The sequence below is a fragment of the Phaseolus vulgaris genome, chromosome 8 (assembly GCF_000499845.2).
Source record: "Phaseolus vulgaris cultivar G19833 chromosome 8, P. vulgaris v2.0, whole genome shotgun sequence".
In the NCBI taxonomy this organism is placed as follows: domain Eukaryota; kingdom Viridiplantae; phylum Streptophyta; class Magnoliopsida; order Fabales; family Fabaceae; genus Phaseolus; species Phaseolus vulgaris.
In genome coordinates, this window is record NC_023752.2 from 29808438 (window position 1) to 29829525 (window position 21088).

Genomic DNA, 21088 nt, shown 5'->3' on the forward strand with positions numbered 1-21088 from the left:
GAGAATAGCCACAAAATGAAGAGAGGGGTATTCATGGTCACTACACGCGCACTCTCGTGCTCAGAAGAGGTCACCCAGCCCGAGATCAATCACGCAGAAGTTGCCCGGGGGAAGCGAGCACAGAGAACAGAACCCACTATCGCCACCCGCGTGGAGATCGCCCGGGGGAGGCGACCTGAGCCGGCGACGATGTAGGGGAAAGAGAGATTGGAAGAAAGGTCTTCAAGCTTGGCAGCGCTCCCGAACAAACGGCGCAGGATCAGATTGCCAAGGTTCAACCTGTCCACCAGTGGGCGAAAGAACAACACTTTGCTGGTTTAGAAGAGTTATTCACGACAATAGCTAGGTACAGGCTGAAGATGAACCCCGAGAAGTGCATGTTCGGAATAGAAGCAGGGAAGTTTCTGGGTTTCTTGCTCACCGAGCGTGGGATAGAAGAGAACCCAGAAAGGTGCGCGGTGATGAGGCGCGTGGTTGTCCTGTCTGGATTCGTGTCAGCTGGAGGAGACAAGGGCCACTCTTACTTCCAATGTGTATGGACCCACTGTAAAGAGGCGTTCATCAGGCTGAAGGAGTACCTAGACAGCCCTCCAATTTTGTGCAAACTGCAGCCAAGCACACCACTTTGCCTGTATTTTGCCGTGACCGACCAGGCGATCAGTCCAGTCCTTATTCAGGAACAGGACCAGTTTCGGAAACCCATATGCTTCGAGAGTAAAGTATGGCAAGGGCTTGAGGTAAGATACCAGGTATTGGAGAAGGCGGCCCTGGCGGTCCCATGTCAGCTCTCCCCCATGTGGACTGGTCCTTTCAAAGTGACAAAGGTCCTTAGGAACAAAGCATACAGACTTGAGACACTGGAAGGAGGCGCGATTCCTCGCACATGGAATGCAGTCAACTTCAAGTTTAATTTCAGTTAAGCAATAACATTGTACATTGTATTAAGGGACACTCTTTTTCCCTTATAAAGGTTTTTTAAGGAGGTCACCCAATAAATTTCGATTGAAATATTTTCTCGAGTCTTGTACAAAGTAGTTACGAATTTGTTTCCCTTGTGTTAGAGGTCTCGTGAGTGGAAAGGTAGGTTCGTAGATAACACCTCCCCCCTCGAGTGAGAACGCCAAGGTTGAATGAAATAGTTCACCAGATAAATCCTCCTCGCCCTTGTGCGAAGCTGAGGTAAGTTAAGAACTTGTTTCCCTTGCGTTAGAGGTCTCGTGAGTGGAAGGGCAGGTTCATAGAGAACACCTCCCCCCTCGAGTGAGAACGCCAAGGTTGAACGAAATAGTTCACCAGATAAATCCTCCTCGCCCTTGAGCGAAGCTGAGGTCAGTTAAGAACTTGTTTCACTTGCGTTAGAGGTCTCGTGAGTGGAAGGGTAGGTTCGTAGAGAACACCTCCCCCCTCGAGTGAGAACGCCAAGGTTGAACAAAATAGTTCACCAGATAAATCCTCCTCGCCTTTGAGCGAGAATGAGGTCAGTTGTAAGTTGTCCCTTGGGTTAGATGTCTCGAGAGTGGGAAAGGTAGGTTCGCAGAGAACACCTCCCTCCCTCGAGTGAGAACGCCAAGGCTGAACAACCTAGTTCACAGTTACACCCTCCTGTGGCTTTATACAGCAACGGAGGGTCAACACAAGTTAGCAGTCGAGTAAGACAGAAGAGCAGTTTTTAGTCAAATCAAGATTAAGGAAGTTAAAACAGCTACGCATCCGAGCAAGTAAGTTACAAGCAAATAATAGAAACTGTTCGTTTGGTAACCAAGTACAAGTTAGGAGGGATGAGCCCTTAGAACAATCTGCCCATCTACAACACGGTTTGATGCTGCGAAGGGTAAAGCATCCATCTCGGGGTGCGCGCATGCAACCTGAGCAAGGGCGTTCTCAAACCCCGCGGCATAAGCATCAACAACATCCTCGATCAGCTGAGCCTCAAATTTCTTGAACCTCTCGGCTTATTGAAGGGGCTCGGCCTCTGCACGACCCAGCTGCACTTCTTGTTTGGTAGATATTTCTTCAAGCCTCGCCATCTTGGCCTTAGTTTCTTTGGCCGCCTCCTCCAGCTCGATAGCCCGGTTTCGCAGGGGCAGGATTTTGACCTCCAGCTAGACAGCCTCTTGACTCTTGTCATGAAGCCGTTTGGAGAGGTCCTTTTCATCTTGGCAGAGGCTGGCCCACTCCTGCTTCAGGGCAGTCTCACGGTTGGTGAACGCATGGGCCAGCAGGGTCGTTTACTCATTAGCTTTGGCCTCCACCAGTGCCACCTGTTCCTTAACCCTCACCTCGGTCCTGGTTGTGAAGGCGTTGGATTGAGCAAGAAGAGCGCCAAAGCTGAGACCCAGACTTTCCCTTGTCGTGGCCTCATCCGAGTCCTCCGTCACCCCTATTTGGAAGCCTTTGAGGGCATGTTGGAGGACAGCGGGCAGTTCGGGGGCAGATGGGGTTGCAGGGGCGCTCTCACCGCCACCTTCAAGCACAAGGAGGCTAGAGGGCGAGGAAGCGTTTGGCGGTTGGCCCCAGAGCGATGCAGTGGAAGAGTGGGAGGTCGTCGTCGTCGTAGGCCTACGCCTCTTGAAGACTGGCCCGTCTGCGGAGTTCTCATCAGATTCAATCTCCACCACTCTTTTCTCACGGGGAGGCAGAGCGGGTGATGCTTGGGCGGCGGCAAAAGGGACCGCGGCAATAGGAATGGAAGGAGTGGGGGAGGGCACAGCAGCGGCAGAGACAAGGGCGTGAGGAGCACAGGTGCCCACAGCCCCAGACACCCCTTGACGGCGAGTAAGGGCGTCAGCCAGCTTAGCCCGTTTCTCCTTATTCAGCACCATACCTATGCCCAAATTCCAGAATACAAGAGGTTAGAAAGCAATCTAGAACACGGGGGTAAACATATGAATATGAAGAGGTAGAATGTACAAGCATAATAATATAGTAATAGGCACAACCAAGCAAGACAGGGCGAAGACGATACCGATGTAGCCCTTGAGGGCCTCCGCATCATACTCATGCTTGATCAGTTGAACTGTGTTGAACACGGCTCCCAAGCTAGCAAGGACCTGGCAGAACTCGCGATCATGAGGATTTAGTTCCTCAAGAGTTCTAGGTTTCTTGAACCCTAATTTCCTCACCCAGTAGAGTGGGAAGCCATCTAGGAGGGTTCGGTCATGGTTAATGCAACACACTCTGAAGAACTTCCCTTTGAAGCCCTTATATGACTGTTGGAACAGCGTGAGGAGAACTCTCCCTGCCACACCATTAAAACTCACCCAGAGATTCTTCCCCAGATTCTTAGCCTCGAAAAAATGGAGGAAGACGTCCAAGAGGGAGGATGCCCAAAGTGGTTGCACATAATTGAGAAGGCCCTCATGAAGGCCCAGCTGTTGGGATGGACCCAGTGATTTCTGTCAGCAATATGGTTATTGACAGCACATCGAATTGTGATCCATTTGAAATTTTGTATGGATTAAATCCTTTAACTCCAATATATTTGTTAACTATGCCTAACATTTCTGTTTTAAAGCATAAATATACACAGGCTAAGGTTGACTATGTGAGATAGCAACATAAAAAGGTTGAAGCACAAGTTGAAGAAAAAGGTGAAGGTTATTCTAAACAAGTTAACAAAGGAAGAAAGAAAGTAATCTTTGATCCTGGAGATGGGGTCTGGGTACACATGAGGAAAGAAATGTTAACTAGACAAAGAAAATCCAAGCTCCAATCTAAACGGGATGGACCTTTTCAAGTGTTAGAAATGATTAATGACAATGCCTACAAGACTCAAGAGGGAGTGAATGATGCGGACATCCAAGCCCAAGGGCTACGCACAACAAGATTGGAGTATTAAAATAAAATAATATTAATATTTTATTTGGAGTTAGGATTTAAACTCAAGACCAAGTACAGAGTATCAACCTAACCACTGGGACAAATGATCATTCTTGAAATATAAGGATTGTAGTATTGTCTTATTTTCTTACAAACAAGAAAAGACCTTTGTAATTTATACACTATTGGAACTCAGATTAAGGGGACGAATATTTTGATAATTTTAGAGATTGTTTCTCTGCTAGGGTTTTTCCCTGTATCTTGCGATCTTATCAAGAATCCACCAATTCTTGTGGCGATCATCCTTAGGCTTATCAAACTTTGTTTGTGGCGCCTTCCTTTATCCAGGTTTCTATTGTTACTGTTTTGAATTTATTCCGTTCCGTAACCCTAAATTCCCAATTTTATTGTCATGTCTATTTGGATTCATATCATCATCCCCTGTTCCATCTCCATCACCAATCCCTCCTCCTTCCGCCTCCTTCTATAAGTCCCTATACTGCTGGGCACCGACTGCTCTTCTAAATGAGACCTCTAGCTTTACCTCCCTCGAGAGTATAGCTGCTTATAGGAAGAAGCAGACCTTTCAAAAATCGCGCGTCTTTGGCAAAGACCACGACAAGTTTGTGAGGATGGTGGCTTGCCGAGAAGGAGAGTCGGTGTGTGCTAACGAGTCTTCAAACCCCGAAGGCCCCTTCTGTTTCATTTATTCCGCTGTTTTTCGAAGGCTTGGGCTTTAATTACCCTTCACCCCCTTCGACCGAGCGCTCCTAATAAAGGTGAACGTCGCCCCCGCCCAACTACACCCCAACAGCTGGGCGTTCGTAAGGGCCTTTCCAATCCTCTGCCACTGTCTTGGCCATACGCCAGGTGGATGTGTTCCTCTTCTTCTTCGAAGCGAAAAGTCCAGGCAAGAAGTTGTGGGTCAGCTTCAACAATGTTGCTAGGAAGGTGCTGTTAACGCTCTTCCAGCAGTCAAACAAGGGGTTCAAGAAGCACTTATTCAAGGTGCGAAACAATCGAAGGGACCCCACCCTTTTAGGTGGGTTCCCCCTTTACTAGGCGGAGAAACCAAACCTCCAGAAGCCCAGGTGTCTCGAGGACCATCTTCCTCAGGAGTGGGAAGTATGCGAGCTCCTCTCTGGACTCCATACCCCATTTAGCACATTGGAGCTGCTCAAACTTGAGTTTACCCCCAAGGCTCTTAAGAAATACATCAGTACCCTTCTCATTCCTGTCTTACCTTTGCCTGCATTTTACTTGCTTTATTATTATTTACCTACGTTGACTTGCTGTCTCCATGCAGATATGGGCTTCAACAAAGACAAGAAGAAAAAGTTGGCCAACCTGTTTGCCAAGCGCAGGGCGGCCGCTGCTGGTGTGGGCACTTCAACGCCCACAACTCCTCCACCTTCCGCTACCTCTGCCCCCAATACAACCGAACCAGCCCCTGTTGATGATAGGCAGAAAGGGGTGGTGGTCATCGATTCGTAGGAAGAGGACACGTGCACGGGCCTCGTCTACCCAAGGCAGAGGGTGGGCGAAACCGTGGCGCCCTCTCACTCTACATCTGGTGGGCTTACTCCCACCTTCAGGAATAACCCCCTGAGCGTTTCCTCTTCGCGGCACCTTATTGTTCATGAAGGCGGGGGGGAGAGCGCCCCTGAAGACTGCTCAGTGCCCCCTGCTCCCGAGCTCCCTGCGCTTCTCCAGCAAGCCCTCAAGCGCTTCCAAGACATTGGAGAGCTTGAGCGGTAACCTCCTCCAAGATCGTGTGGCCTACAGCCTCGGAGACTTCCTTGTCGCATCTAGCCTTACGCTAAGTAAGGCCCAAGAAACATAAGAACTCAAGGCTAGGATGGGGAAACTGGAGGAGGAGCTGGCCCTCAAGACCAAAGCCTTCTCCAACCGCGAGATCGCCATGTACAATGAAATGGCTATCCCTGCTTATCCGAGAAGGACGTCAAGAAGCTTCTTTTTGACAAGAGCCACGAGGCCGTCCAACTGGAAGCGAAGATCTTGCCTTTTCGCAACAACGTGGTCGACCTGGAGGAGAAGGTCGACGAGATGCAGGAAAAAATGGCCAAGTTGGAGGAGAGGGCCACCCAGCGCGAGGTCCTACTAGTGAAGGTAGAAGGGGAGCTAGCCGAAAAAGTTGAACTCTTCAAGAAGACGGAGGAGGAGCTCACCAATGATGATGTTGATGCTTACGACAAGGGGTTCCAAGATGCCATCGCTCAGTTTGCCTGGGTGCATCCTGAGGTGGATCTTTCCCCCTTCAATGAGTCCAAATGCGTCGTTGATGGGAAACTCGTGCTGAGAGAGTAACCACCCTGTAACTCTGTCTTTTTGAAGAACAATTTGCCCCTTGTACATGTACATATATCTTTATGAGTATTTATCTTTCCTTTAACTGTTTGTCTTAGTTGCCTTGGTCTGCGTTTCTCTGCCTTTACTTGCATTGATTTCAACTAAGAGCGCCTTCGACCTAGGTTCGCCCTTTAGGTAGCACGTTTTAACCTCATATGTTTTATCTTGTGTGCGCGGATCCCTTAACTGGCTCAACCTTTGTTCGAGGATAAACCCCTTTTTCTATCTTGATCTTCTTCTTGCGAAGTAAGGCGATTTGTTGATCTCATCCCTACCCTCCTTAGATCGACAGGAATGTCTTGCTGGTAACACTGGTGAATGATACCGCTCTCGACCTTGGCTTACAAACAAGGGAGAAGTGTATCCTCCCGATTTTTACCCTGCATCATAAGGGTAAGGGTGAACTTAACCGATGAGCCATGTTGTTCGACCCTGGAGTTCCTACACAAGATGGAGGCTCCCTAAGGAAACATATTGTCCCCATCTTGGTCTTTCTAACTCGAGTGAACGGCTCTTACCGACCTCAGCCTTACTGTACGAAGTCAAGGGACAGGTTTGAATAACTGACCGCAACCTTGCTATAAAAAGTCAAGGGGCAGCCCTTTAACGTTCGAACCATACTGTTCTTAGCCTTGGTAAACTTACGCAAGAGGGAGGCTCATCGAGGAACCATACTATTCCTGACCTTGACGTATTATTTTAAGGGAGAGGTTCATTGACTGGCGAACCATACTATTCTTCACCTTGGTGAACTTACACAAGAGGGGCTTATTGGGGAACCAAACTACCTCAGCTCTTGGTGTATCACTTCAAAGGAGAGGTTCATTGACTGGCGAACCATACTATTCTTCACCTTGGTGAACTTACACAAGAGGGGCTTATTAGGGAACCAAACTACCTCCGCTCTTGGTGTATCACTTCAAAGGAGAGGTTCATTAACTGCAATGCACACATATTTCTCAACTAAATAACTGAAACTTTATTTGGGTGACCTCGTTAAAAAACCCTTATGAGGGAAAAAAAGTGTCCCCTTAAAACGTGTACAATCCAAAACATCTTTAACTAAAATAAAACTTAAGATTGGTCGCGTTCCAAGTACGCGGGATCGTGCCACCCTCTAATGTTTCAAGCCTGTATGCTCCATTCCCAAGGGCCTCCGTTATTCTCAAAGGGTCGGTCCACTTGGCAGATAGCTTGTTTTCCAAATGGTACAGGTAGGCCTTCCGCATCACTAGGTCAGCAACCTGAAACTGCCGAGGTCTCAGCTTGGAGTTGTACTTGTACTCTACCCTCCTTTTCAAGGCTTCAGCCTTAATCCTCTCTTCCTCCCTTACTTCATCTAGTAGGTCCAGGTTCACCTTTCTCTCTTCATTGGACTCCTCGACCATGAAATTCTGGAAACGCAGTGAGTTCTCCTGGATTTCCACTGGAATCATTGCATCTGAACCATACACTAAGTTGAATGGTGTTTCCCTGGTTGTGGATTGAGGAGTGGTGTGGTAGGCTCACACGATTCTAGGAACTTCTTCCGCCCAGGTCCCCTTGGCTTTGTCTAGCCTTCTCTTCAGACCTCTGAGCAAAACTCGGTTGGCCGACTCAACCTGTTCGTTCGTCTGGGGTGTTCTACTGATGCGAACACCTGTTTTACTCCCAGCTCTATACATAGTTTGCCAAGTTGTTGGCTTGCAAATTGGGTACCATTATCAGATACCAACCTCTTCGGGATTCCGAAGCGGCACACTATGTTTTTCCACACGAAGTGCTGGATTTTATGGGTTGTGATCTGTGACACTGGCTCAGCCTCGATCCACTTCGTGAAATACTCTATGGCTACCACAAGGTACTTCATATGCCGTACTGCCAAAGGGAAAGGCCCCAGAATATCGATTCCCCAAGTATGAAATGGCCATGGGCTGTAGATCGATCTCAACTCCTCTGGGGATGCCTTGTGCCAATCAGCATGTTGTTGGCACTACTTGCTTCGCTGGGCGTATCTCGTGCAATCTTCCCTCATGGTTGGCCAGTAATACCCTGCACGAATGGCCTTTGACGAGAGGGATCAGCCACCGATGTATATATCCCTTCTTGTAGTTCTTCCATGATGCGCGTGCATTGTTCACCGTCTACGCATACCAATATAGGATGGGTGAATTCGTGCCTAAATAGTTTGCCATCGATCAAGGTGTACTTGCTCAAATTTTTCTTGATTTTTCGAGCTTCTATGGGTTCTAACAGGAGTATTTCATCGGCTAAGTAGCGCTGGTAGGTCGTCATCCAGGTTTCTCCTGATTCAACCTGGTAAACTTGCAGCGCTATTTCCCCAGCAACTAGGTACCTGCTTATTCTAAGCGTTTTCACTGTCTCTTGCGTTAGCGATCGATGACTCCTCCTCCTCCCTTCCGATGTGCTAACCTGTTGAATTTCTGCCATATTGTCTGTGGTGGTTCGAGGTGTCTTTAGGGTCTCCTGAATTATCGTCCTCTGCCTGCCCCCCTTGCCTGAACTGGCTAGCTTTGCAAGCAAGTCGGGTCGGGCATTTTGTTCTCTAGGCACGTGGACTAACTCGAACACTTTGAACGACTCCTTCAGGACCTAGACATATTCCAGGTATGCGGCCATCTAAGGGTTTTTAGCTTGGTACTACCTCGTGACTTGGCCTGTAACTAACAAAGAGTCACTCTTTGCCAACAGCCCCTTCGCTCCCATCTCCTTAGCAAACAACATTCCCACGATCAGGACCTCATACTCTGTTTGGTTGTTGCTGGCCTTGAAAGCGAAACGTAGAGCCTGCTCAATCAGCAACCCATCTGGTCCTCCCAAGATAACACCAGCTCCACTACCTTGTTGGTTTGAGGAACCATCTACATAGAGCACCCACCTAAAACCTGCCCCTGATTGGTGTGTGGCTACTGAGGAGAGTTCCATTACAAAGTCAACATAGATCTGGCCCTTGATGGGGCCTCTGGGTTCGTAGTGTATGTAGAATTCAGACAGTTCTACCGCCCATCTTGCCATTCTGCCCGCTACATCTGGTTTTTGCCGGCCCTTGCAGATTGGAAGGTCTGTCATTACTATCATAGTAAAGCTCTGGATGTAGTGGCAGAGTCTTCTTGCTGAGAATACCACTGCTAAGGCTGTTGTCCCGACCAGTCTTCAGTCATCGACTCAGAGGTTGACCTTAGACGTCGCACACCGATGCTTGGTAATGGAAGGGAGCCACGTGAAGTGGGCCCCAGACGCACCTACCAGGGGATTAGTTAGTCTTTGATATTGCCATTCTAAGCCCGTTGTTGGAGATCGATAGACCTCTCCAGTAGAGGGAGAAGATCGGACATCAGCCATCAGGATGTAGTAGAAGGCCACGTAAAGTGGGCCCTAGAGTTTCGTTAAGATAACAGTTAAAGACAAGAGATATGTGGGAAGCTTAAGTCACGAGGGATCCATGCATGTGGTGTGTATGACGCATGGAGGCGCAACACATATAGATAACTCTGAGAGGTGTTAAGGCCCACTAGAATTAGGGTTTTCAGGGAAGTTTCATGCATGGCACGTGGATACTTAGGGCACCCACAAACAGATGGCGCGGGAGATTAGGTGCACGAGTTGGTACCCAGGAGGCCACTCTGTTATTCGTTGCACTCCAGTTAAGGGAGGTTCATGTGCCAGATACGCTAAGATCCTATGAATAGCAGCGCAAGGACATTCTCCAAGGAACCCTAGACAAGGGTAACAACACAAAGGTAAACCCTAGTTTCAACCTATATAAAGAGTGCCAAGAACCCTAGTAAGGTACGTAGTTTTTAAGACTGAAGCTATTTTATACACTTAGTGTTCTTAGCCCTAATACTGACTTAAGCGTCGGAGTGCAAACGGCCGCTAGGGAACCCCTTTGTCTTTGCAGGCGAGAAGTTTCTTGACGGAAAGGGGCACGGTTCTTTAGCAAGGATAGAAGGGCCAAAGTAGCCGTTGGAGTCAACCGGCGAGGCGAGTCAACAGGCGAGAACATTTGGCGCCCACCTTGGGGCCCTTTAAACCAAGGTTCCACTCACATTTACATAAGGAGTTTTTACCCGCAATATGAGAAGTACGAGGCAGGCAGCTGCTGGATCCACGGGAAGGGCACCCACCAAGGGGACAATGAGACCACGCAGCAGATCTTAGATACGATGCACGCTCTCCAAGCAGAAGTAGCAGCTTCCCGAGCGGACAACGCAGAATTACACAGAGCCAACGAGGAACTACGAACGGACTTACAACAGGTAGGGAACGCGCGGCGGATGAACGTGCACCACCGGTGCCACTTAGGGCACGTCCCATGCCATTTTTGCGAGCAATCATGAATGTCGTGTTACCAACAACGTCTCTAGGTCCAAAAGTCTCCTTCACAGGACTAGAGGACCCAGAGGCCCACCTTACAGCATTTCACACCCAGATGATGCTCACCGGGGGATCTGACGTCGTCTACTGTAAGATGCTGATGAGCACCCTATCAGGCGCGGCGCAGGAGTGGTTCATCAGCCTTCCCGACGGACACATCACTAGTTTTCATCAGTTTGCCGCACTGTTCAGGGAACATTACCTTGTAAACAAGGCCCCCACTCGACTTTCTTACGATGTTTTTTATGTCAAGCAGTACCAGGGAGAATCCATGAAGGACTACCTGAACAGGTTCGGGATTCAAGTGGTCCGCTTGAAGCCCCACCGATGAGGCCAGGATAGTTCATGCCTTTGTCAAGAGAATGCTACCTGGGCCTTTCAGCGAATCATTGCTAAGGGTTTTGATGGAGATCAAGCTCAAGTGGACATGGAGGCCAATCAACAAGATCAAGAAGAGGTAGATGCACAAATGGAGGACGCCCATGGAGGTCAAAGCCCACCTCAAAGGCTTACAAGAAGCATGTTCAAAGCTTTAGGAGCTAAGGGACAATTATTTTCTCTTTTTGTAATTTCTTTGGTTGAAGGTGCTTAGAGGGAAACATTAGAAACCTCTATTGTTATAGCATCTTTTAGGCTTTAGTTAGGAGCTTTAGGAGGGGGGGTGCGTTACTAGATTGGAATTTAGAGTAAAGAAACTATACTCAAATTTTGAGTGAGCATTGGAGAGCTTTTGAGCCTTCTTCTCTAGTCTTATCTTGAAGGATCCATGGTGTCCTCAAGTGGCGGCAGCACACTCATCTAGGAGCAACCATCCTTCTAGTGGCGTGATCATCCAACCTTACATCCATCTTCATGAGCTTTCTCCTCTCCTTCCTTTCTTCTCTTTTGTTGTTCATGTTTTGAGTTTGTGTTCTTGAGATTTTGGTTCGGCTTTAAGTTTTCCAGCAGCTGTTCTTATTCTTCTTTGTGTTTGGTTCGGTGCATTTCTGTTTCCAGCACTCCTTTTCAGTTCACTTGCCTTTTAATTCATTTTGTTCGGTTCATTTTAGTTCTTGTTCAATTCTATTCGGTGCTTTGATTTTTACCTCTTTTGTTGGTTCAATTTGACAATATGAGGAACTTCCATATGAGTTTGGATTTGGTGCTAGTTTTGGTGAGTTCTTGACTTAGAACATTGATCCAATTCTAAGAAAAAGTGCCTAACAATTGTCCAACTCAAGTTGATTCCTAAGAAAGTCAAGAATCATTCTCTTCTTTGCTATTGGAATCACATCATGTGGTATCAAGAGTTTAGGTGTGTTCTTGTTTAATTGTTGAGTTGTGTAGCACTTTATTTTCAAGAGCTATTGAAATTCTTGCAATTTAAGGTTCTGTTTTAGGCTTATTTGAGTATTGCTTGCTGTTTTAATTTTTGTGCCTATCATATGTTTGAGTATTTTCCTTTTTTGAATCCATACAAGTTTTGTCTTAGTCTTGTTTTTCCATAATTGTCATCACTTCTAGTAGTACTTTTATTGCTTTTGATTGTTTCTTGCTTTAGTGTCATATAATTTTTCTGAATTTGATATTGATCCTTTGTGCCTTTTCTGTTTTAGAATTGAGTTCATACTTGTATTCTAGACCTATACAAGTTCCATTATGTCTTTGCTAGTTCATAATTCTGTTTTTCATTCCTATTAGGATTCCTCTGTTTCTGAAAACGTGCTTACTGTTTTTCCTTATTGCAATTGATTTACTCACTGGAAAATTCTGAAATTCTGGATTTGTGTTAGAAAAGAGTAGAAAAAAGAAGTACTCAAAAATTCAAAGTACACAAAAAATGATAAATAAAATAAAAAAAGTGTACAATTCTGCCGAAAAGAATACGGTAATCTGGCAGCGATTTTGAAAAATTTATCTCAATTAATTGGATTACTGTTTTTAAGTGATTCCAGTGCCATTATTGAGTTAACATCTTGAAGTTTCTGTGGTTTAAATTTCATAATCCAGTTCGCTCTATATCATTCCAGTTAAATCAGTGAACATCAAGCACAGTTTGCATAAAAAAATATCTTCCAGTAGCTAATTTTTGTTTTCTTCATCTACTCTAGTGCTTTTCTTTAAGTATTCTTTTGTGTGCCTACTTTCTCATTGAGTTCTTTAATTTTCTTGCTTGTCTTTTGTTCATTAATCTTTGAGTTTGTCAAACATCTAGTATTCCTTTTGTTCTAGCCTTTCTTTGTTTATACTTTTTCTTGTTTGTCTTTATTGCTTCATTGGTTTTGTGGTGGTTGACTTTGAGATTGGTGTGCTTGCTTTGACATCTTTCATTTGAGGATTCCAAGGCCTCAAGATCAGATTGGTGCAAGGACATTATTTCTTTGAGAGTGACCTAAATTTTTCTGCCTAAATTCACTTCGGCAGTTTGCTTTGAAACACTCACTGTTTTTGCTAATTTTTTTTTGTTTCTTGACTTGTTTGTTGTTTTGTGTGTTTGCTGTTTTTAATTTCAAATGGCTGGATTTTCAAGTGATGCATCCTACAAGCAGAATTCTCCTTCCAAAGCTTCAATCCTTGGTGAATTACATGAAGCACAAAGAACTATTAGACGCTTGGAAGAGAAAATGCAAAAGATGGAGGTCCAACAAGCTAGGCCATCTCCTTCTCTCCATGATGGGCATCATTCTCATAGACCATCTTCAAGAGCCTCTTCAAATGATTTTGGCCGTGAAGAAGAGCATAGGAGAAGGAGGAATCCACCACAATTTCATGGACAAAGACCTCATCATCAAGGAGAAAGACATCACTATGGCAATGGCTTCTATCAAGATGCAAAGTCTAGGCTTCCTTCGGTCAAGCTTCCTTGTTTTAATGGCTCTAGTGATCCTAATGTATATTTAGATTGGGAGGCTAAGTGTGAACAAATATTTGAGATCCATGAGATCCAAGATGAGCATAAGCTTAAGCTAGCCACCCTAGAGTTTAGTGATTATGCCATGAAATGGTGGCATGGAATTGTAAAGGACATTATCTATCACAAGGGTCCTCCCGTGGACTCTTGGAACTCTTTAAAGGATCATATGCGCGCTAGGTTTGTGCCCCCACATTTTAGGAAAGACCTCATGTTGAGACTCCAATGGTTTCAACAAGGCACGCTAAATGTGGATGAATATTATAAGGAGCTAGAGACGCTTGTGCTTAAAATTGAATTAGAAGAAAGTGAGGAAGCTATGATTGCTAGGTTTGTGAGTGGACTTAGGAAGGATATTCAAGACATTGTTGAGTTACAAGAGTATTCATCATTGGGTTCTTTAGTTCATCTTGCAATGAAGGTGGAAGCCCAACTTGCTAAGAAAAATTCTTTCAAAAATGCTCCCAATGATGGTTACTACAACTAGTCTTGGAGAAACAAAAAGTCTTTTTCTAAATTTCCTTCCAAAGAGTCTTCTATCATACAAAGCCCTACAAATTACAATGGCTTAGTGAGGTAGGAGAAATAATTGTCAATAAACAAGTCCTCATCCATTTCTCCATTGGAAAATACAAAGATGAGGTATTATGTGATGTTGTGCCCATGGAAGCCACTCATGTTCTTTTGGGAAGGCCTTGGCAATTTGATAGAAAAGTTTTACATGATGGCTTTACCAACAAACTATCTTTTGAATTCCATGGTCACAAGGTTTGATGTGATTCCAATAGCATAGAAGAGAATGATTCTTGACATTCTTGGGAATCAACTTGAGTTGGACAATTGTTAGGCACTTTTTCTTAGAATTGGATCAATGTTCTAAGACAAGAACTCACCAAAACTAGCACCAAATCCAAACTCACATGGAAGTTCCTCGTATTGTCAAATTGAACCAACAAAAAGAGGTAAAACTTAAAATCACCGAATAGAATTGGAAAGGAAGCAAACTGAACCGAACAAAATGTAATTGAAAGGCAAAGAACTGAAAATACTTGCTGGAAAATAAGAACAACCGAACCAACAACTCAAGAACACAAGACAACATGAACAATTGAAAAAGAAGGAAGGAAGGAGAAGAGAATGCTCATGAAGATGGATGCATGGTTGGATGATCACGCCACTAGAAGGATGGTTGCTCCTAGATGAGTGTGTTGCCACCACTTGAGGACACCATGGATCCTTCAAGATAAGACTAGAGAAGAAGGCTCAAAAGCTCTCCAATGCTCACTCAAAATTTGAGTATAGTTTCTTTACTCTAAATTCAAATCTGAAAAATACAAAGGGAGCACCTCTATTTATAGCCTAAGGTGCTGAAAAATAGGTGGGAAATTTCAAATAAACTCATTTGAAATTCCCACCAAAAACAAGTCACATGGGAGGTGTGACCTTTTTCTACTATGACACCTCCTAAAAAACTACACCTACACCACTCTCCTAAGTCACATGGACAATGTGACTTTATTTTACATTTTCACACTCCTTTATTTAATAACCACACCTCCTAAAACTATACAAGAGTATTTCAAACTTGGCCTTGCCCCTCATGGGATGGACTTGGGCTCTTTGGGCTTTGGCCTTCTTAGGTTTGGGCTTGGGCTTTGGGCTTGGGCCTCATCTTTATTTTATGTCTTCTTTTAATTTTGAGAAGACTAAAAGGAAGAACTTCAAATGTGAAGGTGGATGTCCTCTTCCTCCATTAATAAAAGCCTCCTTTATTTGATTCTCATCAAGGTTACTTTAAAATCTCTCTCTCCAAGAGAAGTCCATGAGGACCAAGTTATCATGAAGAAAAAGAGGGAGAGTGAAAAAGATAAAAAAGATAAAAAAAAAAGATAAGAGTTCTAAGCCTACACTCCTTGTGTCTAGGCGTGACATTGAAAGGGAAATAGTGGCTCATCATCCTCTTTTCTTAGCCATCCCTAGAACTCTTAGAGTAGAATCACTTGTTGATAGTCCTCATTGCTTGGAAAATTTGGTAGAAGAGTTCCAAGATGTGTTTCAAGATCCTCCAAATGGACTTCCACCTTTGAGAGGGATTGAGCACCAAATTGATTTGATACCAGGCTCTTCTTTACCAAACCGTCCAGCATATAGGACCAATCCAAGTGAAACCAAGGAAATTCGCCAACAAGTTGAGGCTTTGATTGAGAAAGGGTGGGTGCAAGATAGCATGAGTCCTTGTGCTATGCCTATCATTTTAGTGCCCAAAAAGGATGGCACGTGGCGAATGTGTTCGGATTGTAGGGCCATCAATAACATAACAATTAAGTATAGGCATCCCATACCTAGACTAGATGATTTGTTGGATGAATTACATGGTTCAAAAATCTTTTCAAAGATTGATCTTAAAAGCGGCTACAATCAAATCCGTATCAAACCGGGTGATGAATGGAAGACGGCTTTTAAGACCAACTTTGGTTTATATGAGTGGTTAGTTATGCCTTTTGGTCTAACTAATGCACCAAGTACCTTCATGCGCCTCATGCATCATGTTCTTAGACCTTTCATTGGTAAGTTTGTTGTTGTTTACTTTGATGACATTCTCATTTATAGCTTATCTTTGAATGACCATAGGTTGCATGTTAGGCAAGTTTTAGAAACCCTTAGGAAGGAACATTTGTATGCTAATCTTGCTAAATGTATGTTTGCTCTTGATCATATAGAATTCCTAGGGTTTGTTGTGAGTTGCAAAGGGGTCCATGTGGACAAAACAAAGGTGATGGCCATTCAAAATTGGCCTACACCGAAATCTTTGAATGAGGTCCGAAGTTTTCATGGACTTGCTTCTTTCTATAGAAGATTTGTCCCAAACTTTGGTACCATTGCCGCACCACTCAATGACATAGTGAAAAAGGATGTGGTCTTTCAATGGGGAGAAGCACAACAAAATGCTTTTGACACTTTGAAAGAAAAATTGACTAATGCTCCCATCTTGGCCCTTCCTAATTTCACTAAGACATTTGAGATTGAGTGTGATGCTTCAAGCATAGGTATTGGGGCTGTTCTCCTTCAAGAGGGCCACCCCATAGCCTATTTTAGTGAGAAATTGAAGGGAAGTCATCTTAATTATTCCACCTATGATAAGGAATTATATGCACTTGTTAGGGCTTTGTTTACTTGGCAACACTATCTTTTTCCCAAAGAGTTTGTGATACATAGTGATCATGAATCTCTTAAATATTTGAAAAGCCAAAACAAACTTAACAAGAGGCATGCTAAGTGGGTGGAATTCATTGAGCAATTTCCTTATGTGATCAAACACAAGCAAGGCAAAGTAAATATTGTGGTGGATGCTCTTTCTAGAAGATACACTTTGCTAAATCTTTTAAGCTCTCAATATCTTGGTTTTGATCACATTAAGGAACTTTATCATGATGACCTTGATTTTTCCCTCATCTATTAAGAGTGTCTTAAGGGAGGACACAAAGACTTTTTTATACAAGATGGCTTTCTTTTTAAAGGAAAACGTCTTTGTGTTCCTCAATGCTCTATTAGATTATCTCTTGTTAGAGAAGCTCATGAGGGGGGTTTAATGGGACATTTTGCGGTTGCTAAAACTTTGGATGTGTTGCATGAACATTTCTTTTGGCCTCATATGCATAAACATGTTCATAGTTTTTGTGATAAATGCATAGCTTGCCACAAAGCTAAGTCTAAGATGCATCCCCATGGTCTATATACTCCTCTTCCTATCCCTTCAATGCCTTGGGTAGATATATCTATGGATTTCATCTTAGGCTTACCCAAGACATCAAAGGGAAAGGACTCCATTTTTGTGGTAGTGGATCGTTTTTCAAAGATGGCTCACTTTATTCCTTGCCACAAAGTGGATGATGCATGCCACATTGCAAACCTCTTCTTCCAAGAAGTGGTACGCTTGCATGGGATTCCTAGATCTATAGTGTCCGATAGAGATCCCAAGTTCTTGAGTCACTTTTGGAAGACCTTGTGGGGCAAGCTTGGGACTAAGCTTTTATTTTCTACCACTTGCCACCCACAAACTGATGGTCAAACCAAGGTGATGAATAGAACTTTGGGACAACTATTGAGATGTTTTATTTCGGGGAATCCTAGAGTGTGGGAGAATTTACTACCCCATGTTGAGTTTGCATATAATCGTGAAGTAAATTCTACCACCTCACATTCTCCTTTTGAGGTTGTCTATGGGTTTAACCCCCTAACACCTCTTGATCTTCTTCCTATTCCCCTTCTTGGAGATGTCTTGTGCAAAGATGGGGATGAAAAAGCTTCTTTTGTGAAAACTTTGCATAAAGACATCAAGAAGAGAATTGAGAAGAAGGTTGGCAAGTATGCTGAACTTGCCAATAAAAGGAGAAAAGCATTGTTGTTTGATGAGGGCGATTGGGTTTGGCTTCTCTTAAGGAAGGATCGTTTTCCTACTCAAAGGAAGTCCAAACTAATGCCTCGAGGGGATGGACCTTTCCAAATCCTCAAGAGGATTAATGACAATGCTTATGAGTTAGATATGCCTGATACATTCTTAGGTAGTCATACTTTTAATGTCAGCAATCTAACTCCTTTTTCTGTAGGTCTCCAGAATTTGTGGTCGAATTCTCTCCAACTCGGGGAGTATGATGGAGATCAAGCTCAAGTGGACATGGAGGCCAATCAACAAGATCAAGAAGAGGTAGAGGCACAAATGGAGGACGCCCATGAAGTCAAAACCCACCTCAAAGGCTTACAAGAAGCATGTTCAAAGCTTTAGGAGCTAGGGGACAATTATTTTCTCTTTTTGTAATTTCTTTGGTTGAAGGTGCTTAGAGGGAAACATTAGAAACCTCTATTGTTATAGCATCTTTTAGGCTTTAGTTAGGAGCTTTAGGAGGGGGGGTGCGTTACTAGATTGGAATTTAGAGTAAAGAAACTATACTCAAATTTTGAGTGAGCATTGGAGAGCTTTTGAGCCTTCTTCTCTAGTCTTATCTTAAAGGATCCATGGTGTCCTCAAGTGGCGGCAGCACACTCATCTAGGAGCAACCATCCTTCTAGTGGCGTGATCATCCAACCTTACATCCATCTTCATGAGCTTTCTCCTCTCCTTCCTTTCTTCTCTTTTGTTGTTCATGTTTTGAGTTTGTGTTCTTGAGATTTTGGTTCGGCTTTAAGTTTTCCAGCAGCTGTTCTTATTCTTCTTTGTGTTTGGTTCGGTACATTTCATTTTCCAGCTTTCCTTTTCAGTTTTCTTGTCTTTTATTTCATTTTGTTCGGTTCAAAGTTGTTCTTATTCAATTCTATTCGGTGCCTTTGGTTTTTACCTCTTTTTGTTGGTTCAATTTGACAATATGAGGAACTTCCATATGAGTTTGGATTTGGTGCTAGTTTTGGTGAGTTCTTGACTTAGAACATTGATCCAATTCTAAGAGAAAGTGCCTAACAATTGTCCAACTCAAGTTGATTCCTAAGAAAGTCAAGAATCATTCTCTTCTTTGCTATTGGAATCACATCAGGTTTACCCGAAGACGTTCATAGAGATTCGACACCGAGCATTAGCACACATTACCACAGATGATCGAGTAACGCAAAATCAAGGCCTTGTCGCCCCTGTCCGACCGCGAGCAGCCACCCGACCTCAGCCTATGAGAGTCCACGAAGCAACAACGGAGAAGAAGGGAGCGGAAAAGCCCTACGAGCAGGCCCAGAGGGGGGCACGCTCGCGAAGGGATCCTCTCCCAAAGCATAACTTCCGAGTGGAGCTCAAAGAGTTGATCGTCATCCCTAACATAGCAGCGAAATTCAAGGTACCAGCAAAGACTGATAGGAAGATGGGGCCCAACAAGAACGGTTGGTGCGAATTCCACCAAGCGAATGACCACTACATACGAAATTGCCTAGCCTTGGCACATCAATTAGACGAGTTAGTAAATAGCGGTTTTCTGAAGGATTACGTGCAAGAAGCAACGGATGACCAGACGTTGGTGGTTGCGGGAGCATATCAGGGGCACGAAATGCCTATTCACGGAGAGGTAAACACTATCTTAGGCGGATTTTCAGGAGGGGAATGCACCGCCTCCCAACGAAAAAAATATGCACAAGGGGTGATGATAGCAGAGGTACTACTGGCGGATCTGCTCCCCGATGTCGACCTCGTCTTCTTGAAGGCTGACCTCCTAGATGTCGTACCTCACGATAATGACCCGGTGGTAATTTCTCTAGTCGTTGCCTGGAGAAGGGTGTGTCGTGTCCTTGTAGATCAGGGAAGTTCGGCCGACGTTATGTTTCTGACAACCTTCAACCGCTTACGGTTGTCCACGGACAAATTAAAGTCGTACACCCAACGTTTGTATGGCTTTGCAGGAAACGAGGTGGTGGTTCGTGGGTACATCGAACAAAGTTCCACGTTCACCGACAGCATGTCTTCACGCACCACTAATATCAGGTATCTTGTCGTCGATACACCCTCAGCTTAATAACATACTACTGGGAAGACAAACCTTGAACAGATTGGGGGCAGTTCCCTCCATGAAGCACATGAAAGTGAAATTGCCCTCCCTCGAGGGAGCAGTAATCACTATCGCATCCGACCAAGGAGAGGCTAGGGAGTGTTACGAAAACAGCCTCAAGACGAAAGGAGGAGTATTCTCTGTCACGACCAGACTGCCGAAGGAAGACGGGGTGACCCGTGAAGAGATCATCCGGGAAAATCGGCCCGAGCCGGCTGAAGGTGTGGTGGAAAAAGAAATCGGAGGAAATATGTTTAAACTTGGGCAGTCCTTGAGCAGGGAGTCACAGGATCAAATCTTCAGGGTCCTAACACGGCACCTCAACGCCTTCACGTGGACCGCCGCCGACATGCCCGGCATTGACCTCGATTTCCTATGTCATCGCCTCACTATGGACCCCAGCGTCCAGCCTGTCCGCCAGAGAAGACGAAAGTTCAACTAAGAGAAGCGTTAGGTCATCCGGGAGGAGACGGAGAAACTATTGAGGGCTGGCCACATCAGGGAAATCCAATACCCTAAATGGCTGGCCAACGTGGTGCTAGTAAAGAAAGCAAATGGGAAATGGAGAATGTGAGTCGATTTCACAGATCTCAATAAAGCCTGCCCAAAGGATTCTTATCCACTGCCCAACATTGACGCCTTGGTAGATAGCGCCTCCGAGTGCAGATTGCTCAGCTTCCTGGATGCCTTCTCTGGCTACAACTAGATCATGATGCATCCCAGGGATGAGTGTAAGACCGCGTTCATGACCGAATCGTCTTGTTATTGCTATAATGCCATGCCCTTTGGGCTAAAGAACGCAAGGGCCACCTACCAACAGCTAATGGACAGGGTGCTAGCACCAATATTGGGACGAAAGGTCCAAGCGTATGTAGATGACATGGTGGTCACGACCCAATAGAAGGAACAACACGCGACTGACTTGGAAGAATTATTCACTACAATAGCAAAGTACAGGCTAAAATTGAACCCGGAGAAGTGCGTGTTCGGAGTAGAGGCAGGGAAATTCCTAGGTTTCCTGCTCACTGAACGAGGAATCAAGGTGAACCCCGAGAAGTGTGCCGCCATAATAAATATGAGAAGTTTCATCTCGGTGAAAGAAGTGCAGCAGTTG

At 44.8% G+C, this 21088-nt stretch overlaps 1 protein-coding gene across 1 annotated transcript; it reads left to right on the forward strand.

Moving 5' to 3' along the window:
* The first annotated feature begins 19110 nt into the window (after nt 1-19110).
* On the forward strand, nt 19111-20416 carry LOC137824908 (uncharacterized). The gene is made up of 2 exons (XM_068630587.1): nt 19111-19910; nt 19975-20416. The coding sequence occupies exons 1-2, from the start codon at nt 19111-19113 to the stop codon at nt 20414-20416; spliced, it is 1242 nt and encodes a 413-aa protein (XP_068486688.1).
* The last annotated feature ends 672 nt before the right edge of the window (nt 20417-21088 follow it).

What these genes read in the sequence shown, in the direction of transcription:
- LOC137824908 (XM_068630587.1), top strand. Translation starts at nt 19,111, where the DNA reads ATGAGAGTCCACGAAGCAACAACGGAGAAGAAGGGAGCGGAAAAGCCC. An exon ending in TCACGCACCACTAATATCAG is followed by an intron (nt 19,911 to 19,974) that starts GTATCTTGTCGT and finishes AACCTTGAACAG; the next exon opens with ATTGGGGGCAGTTCCCTCCA.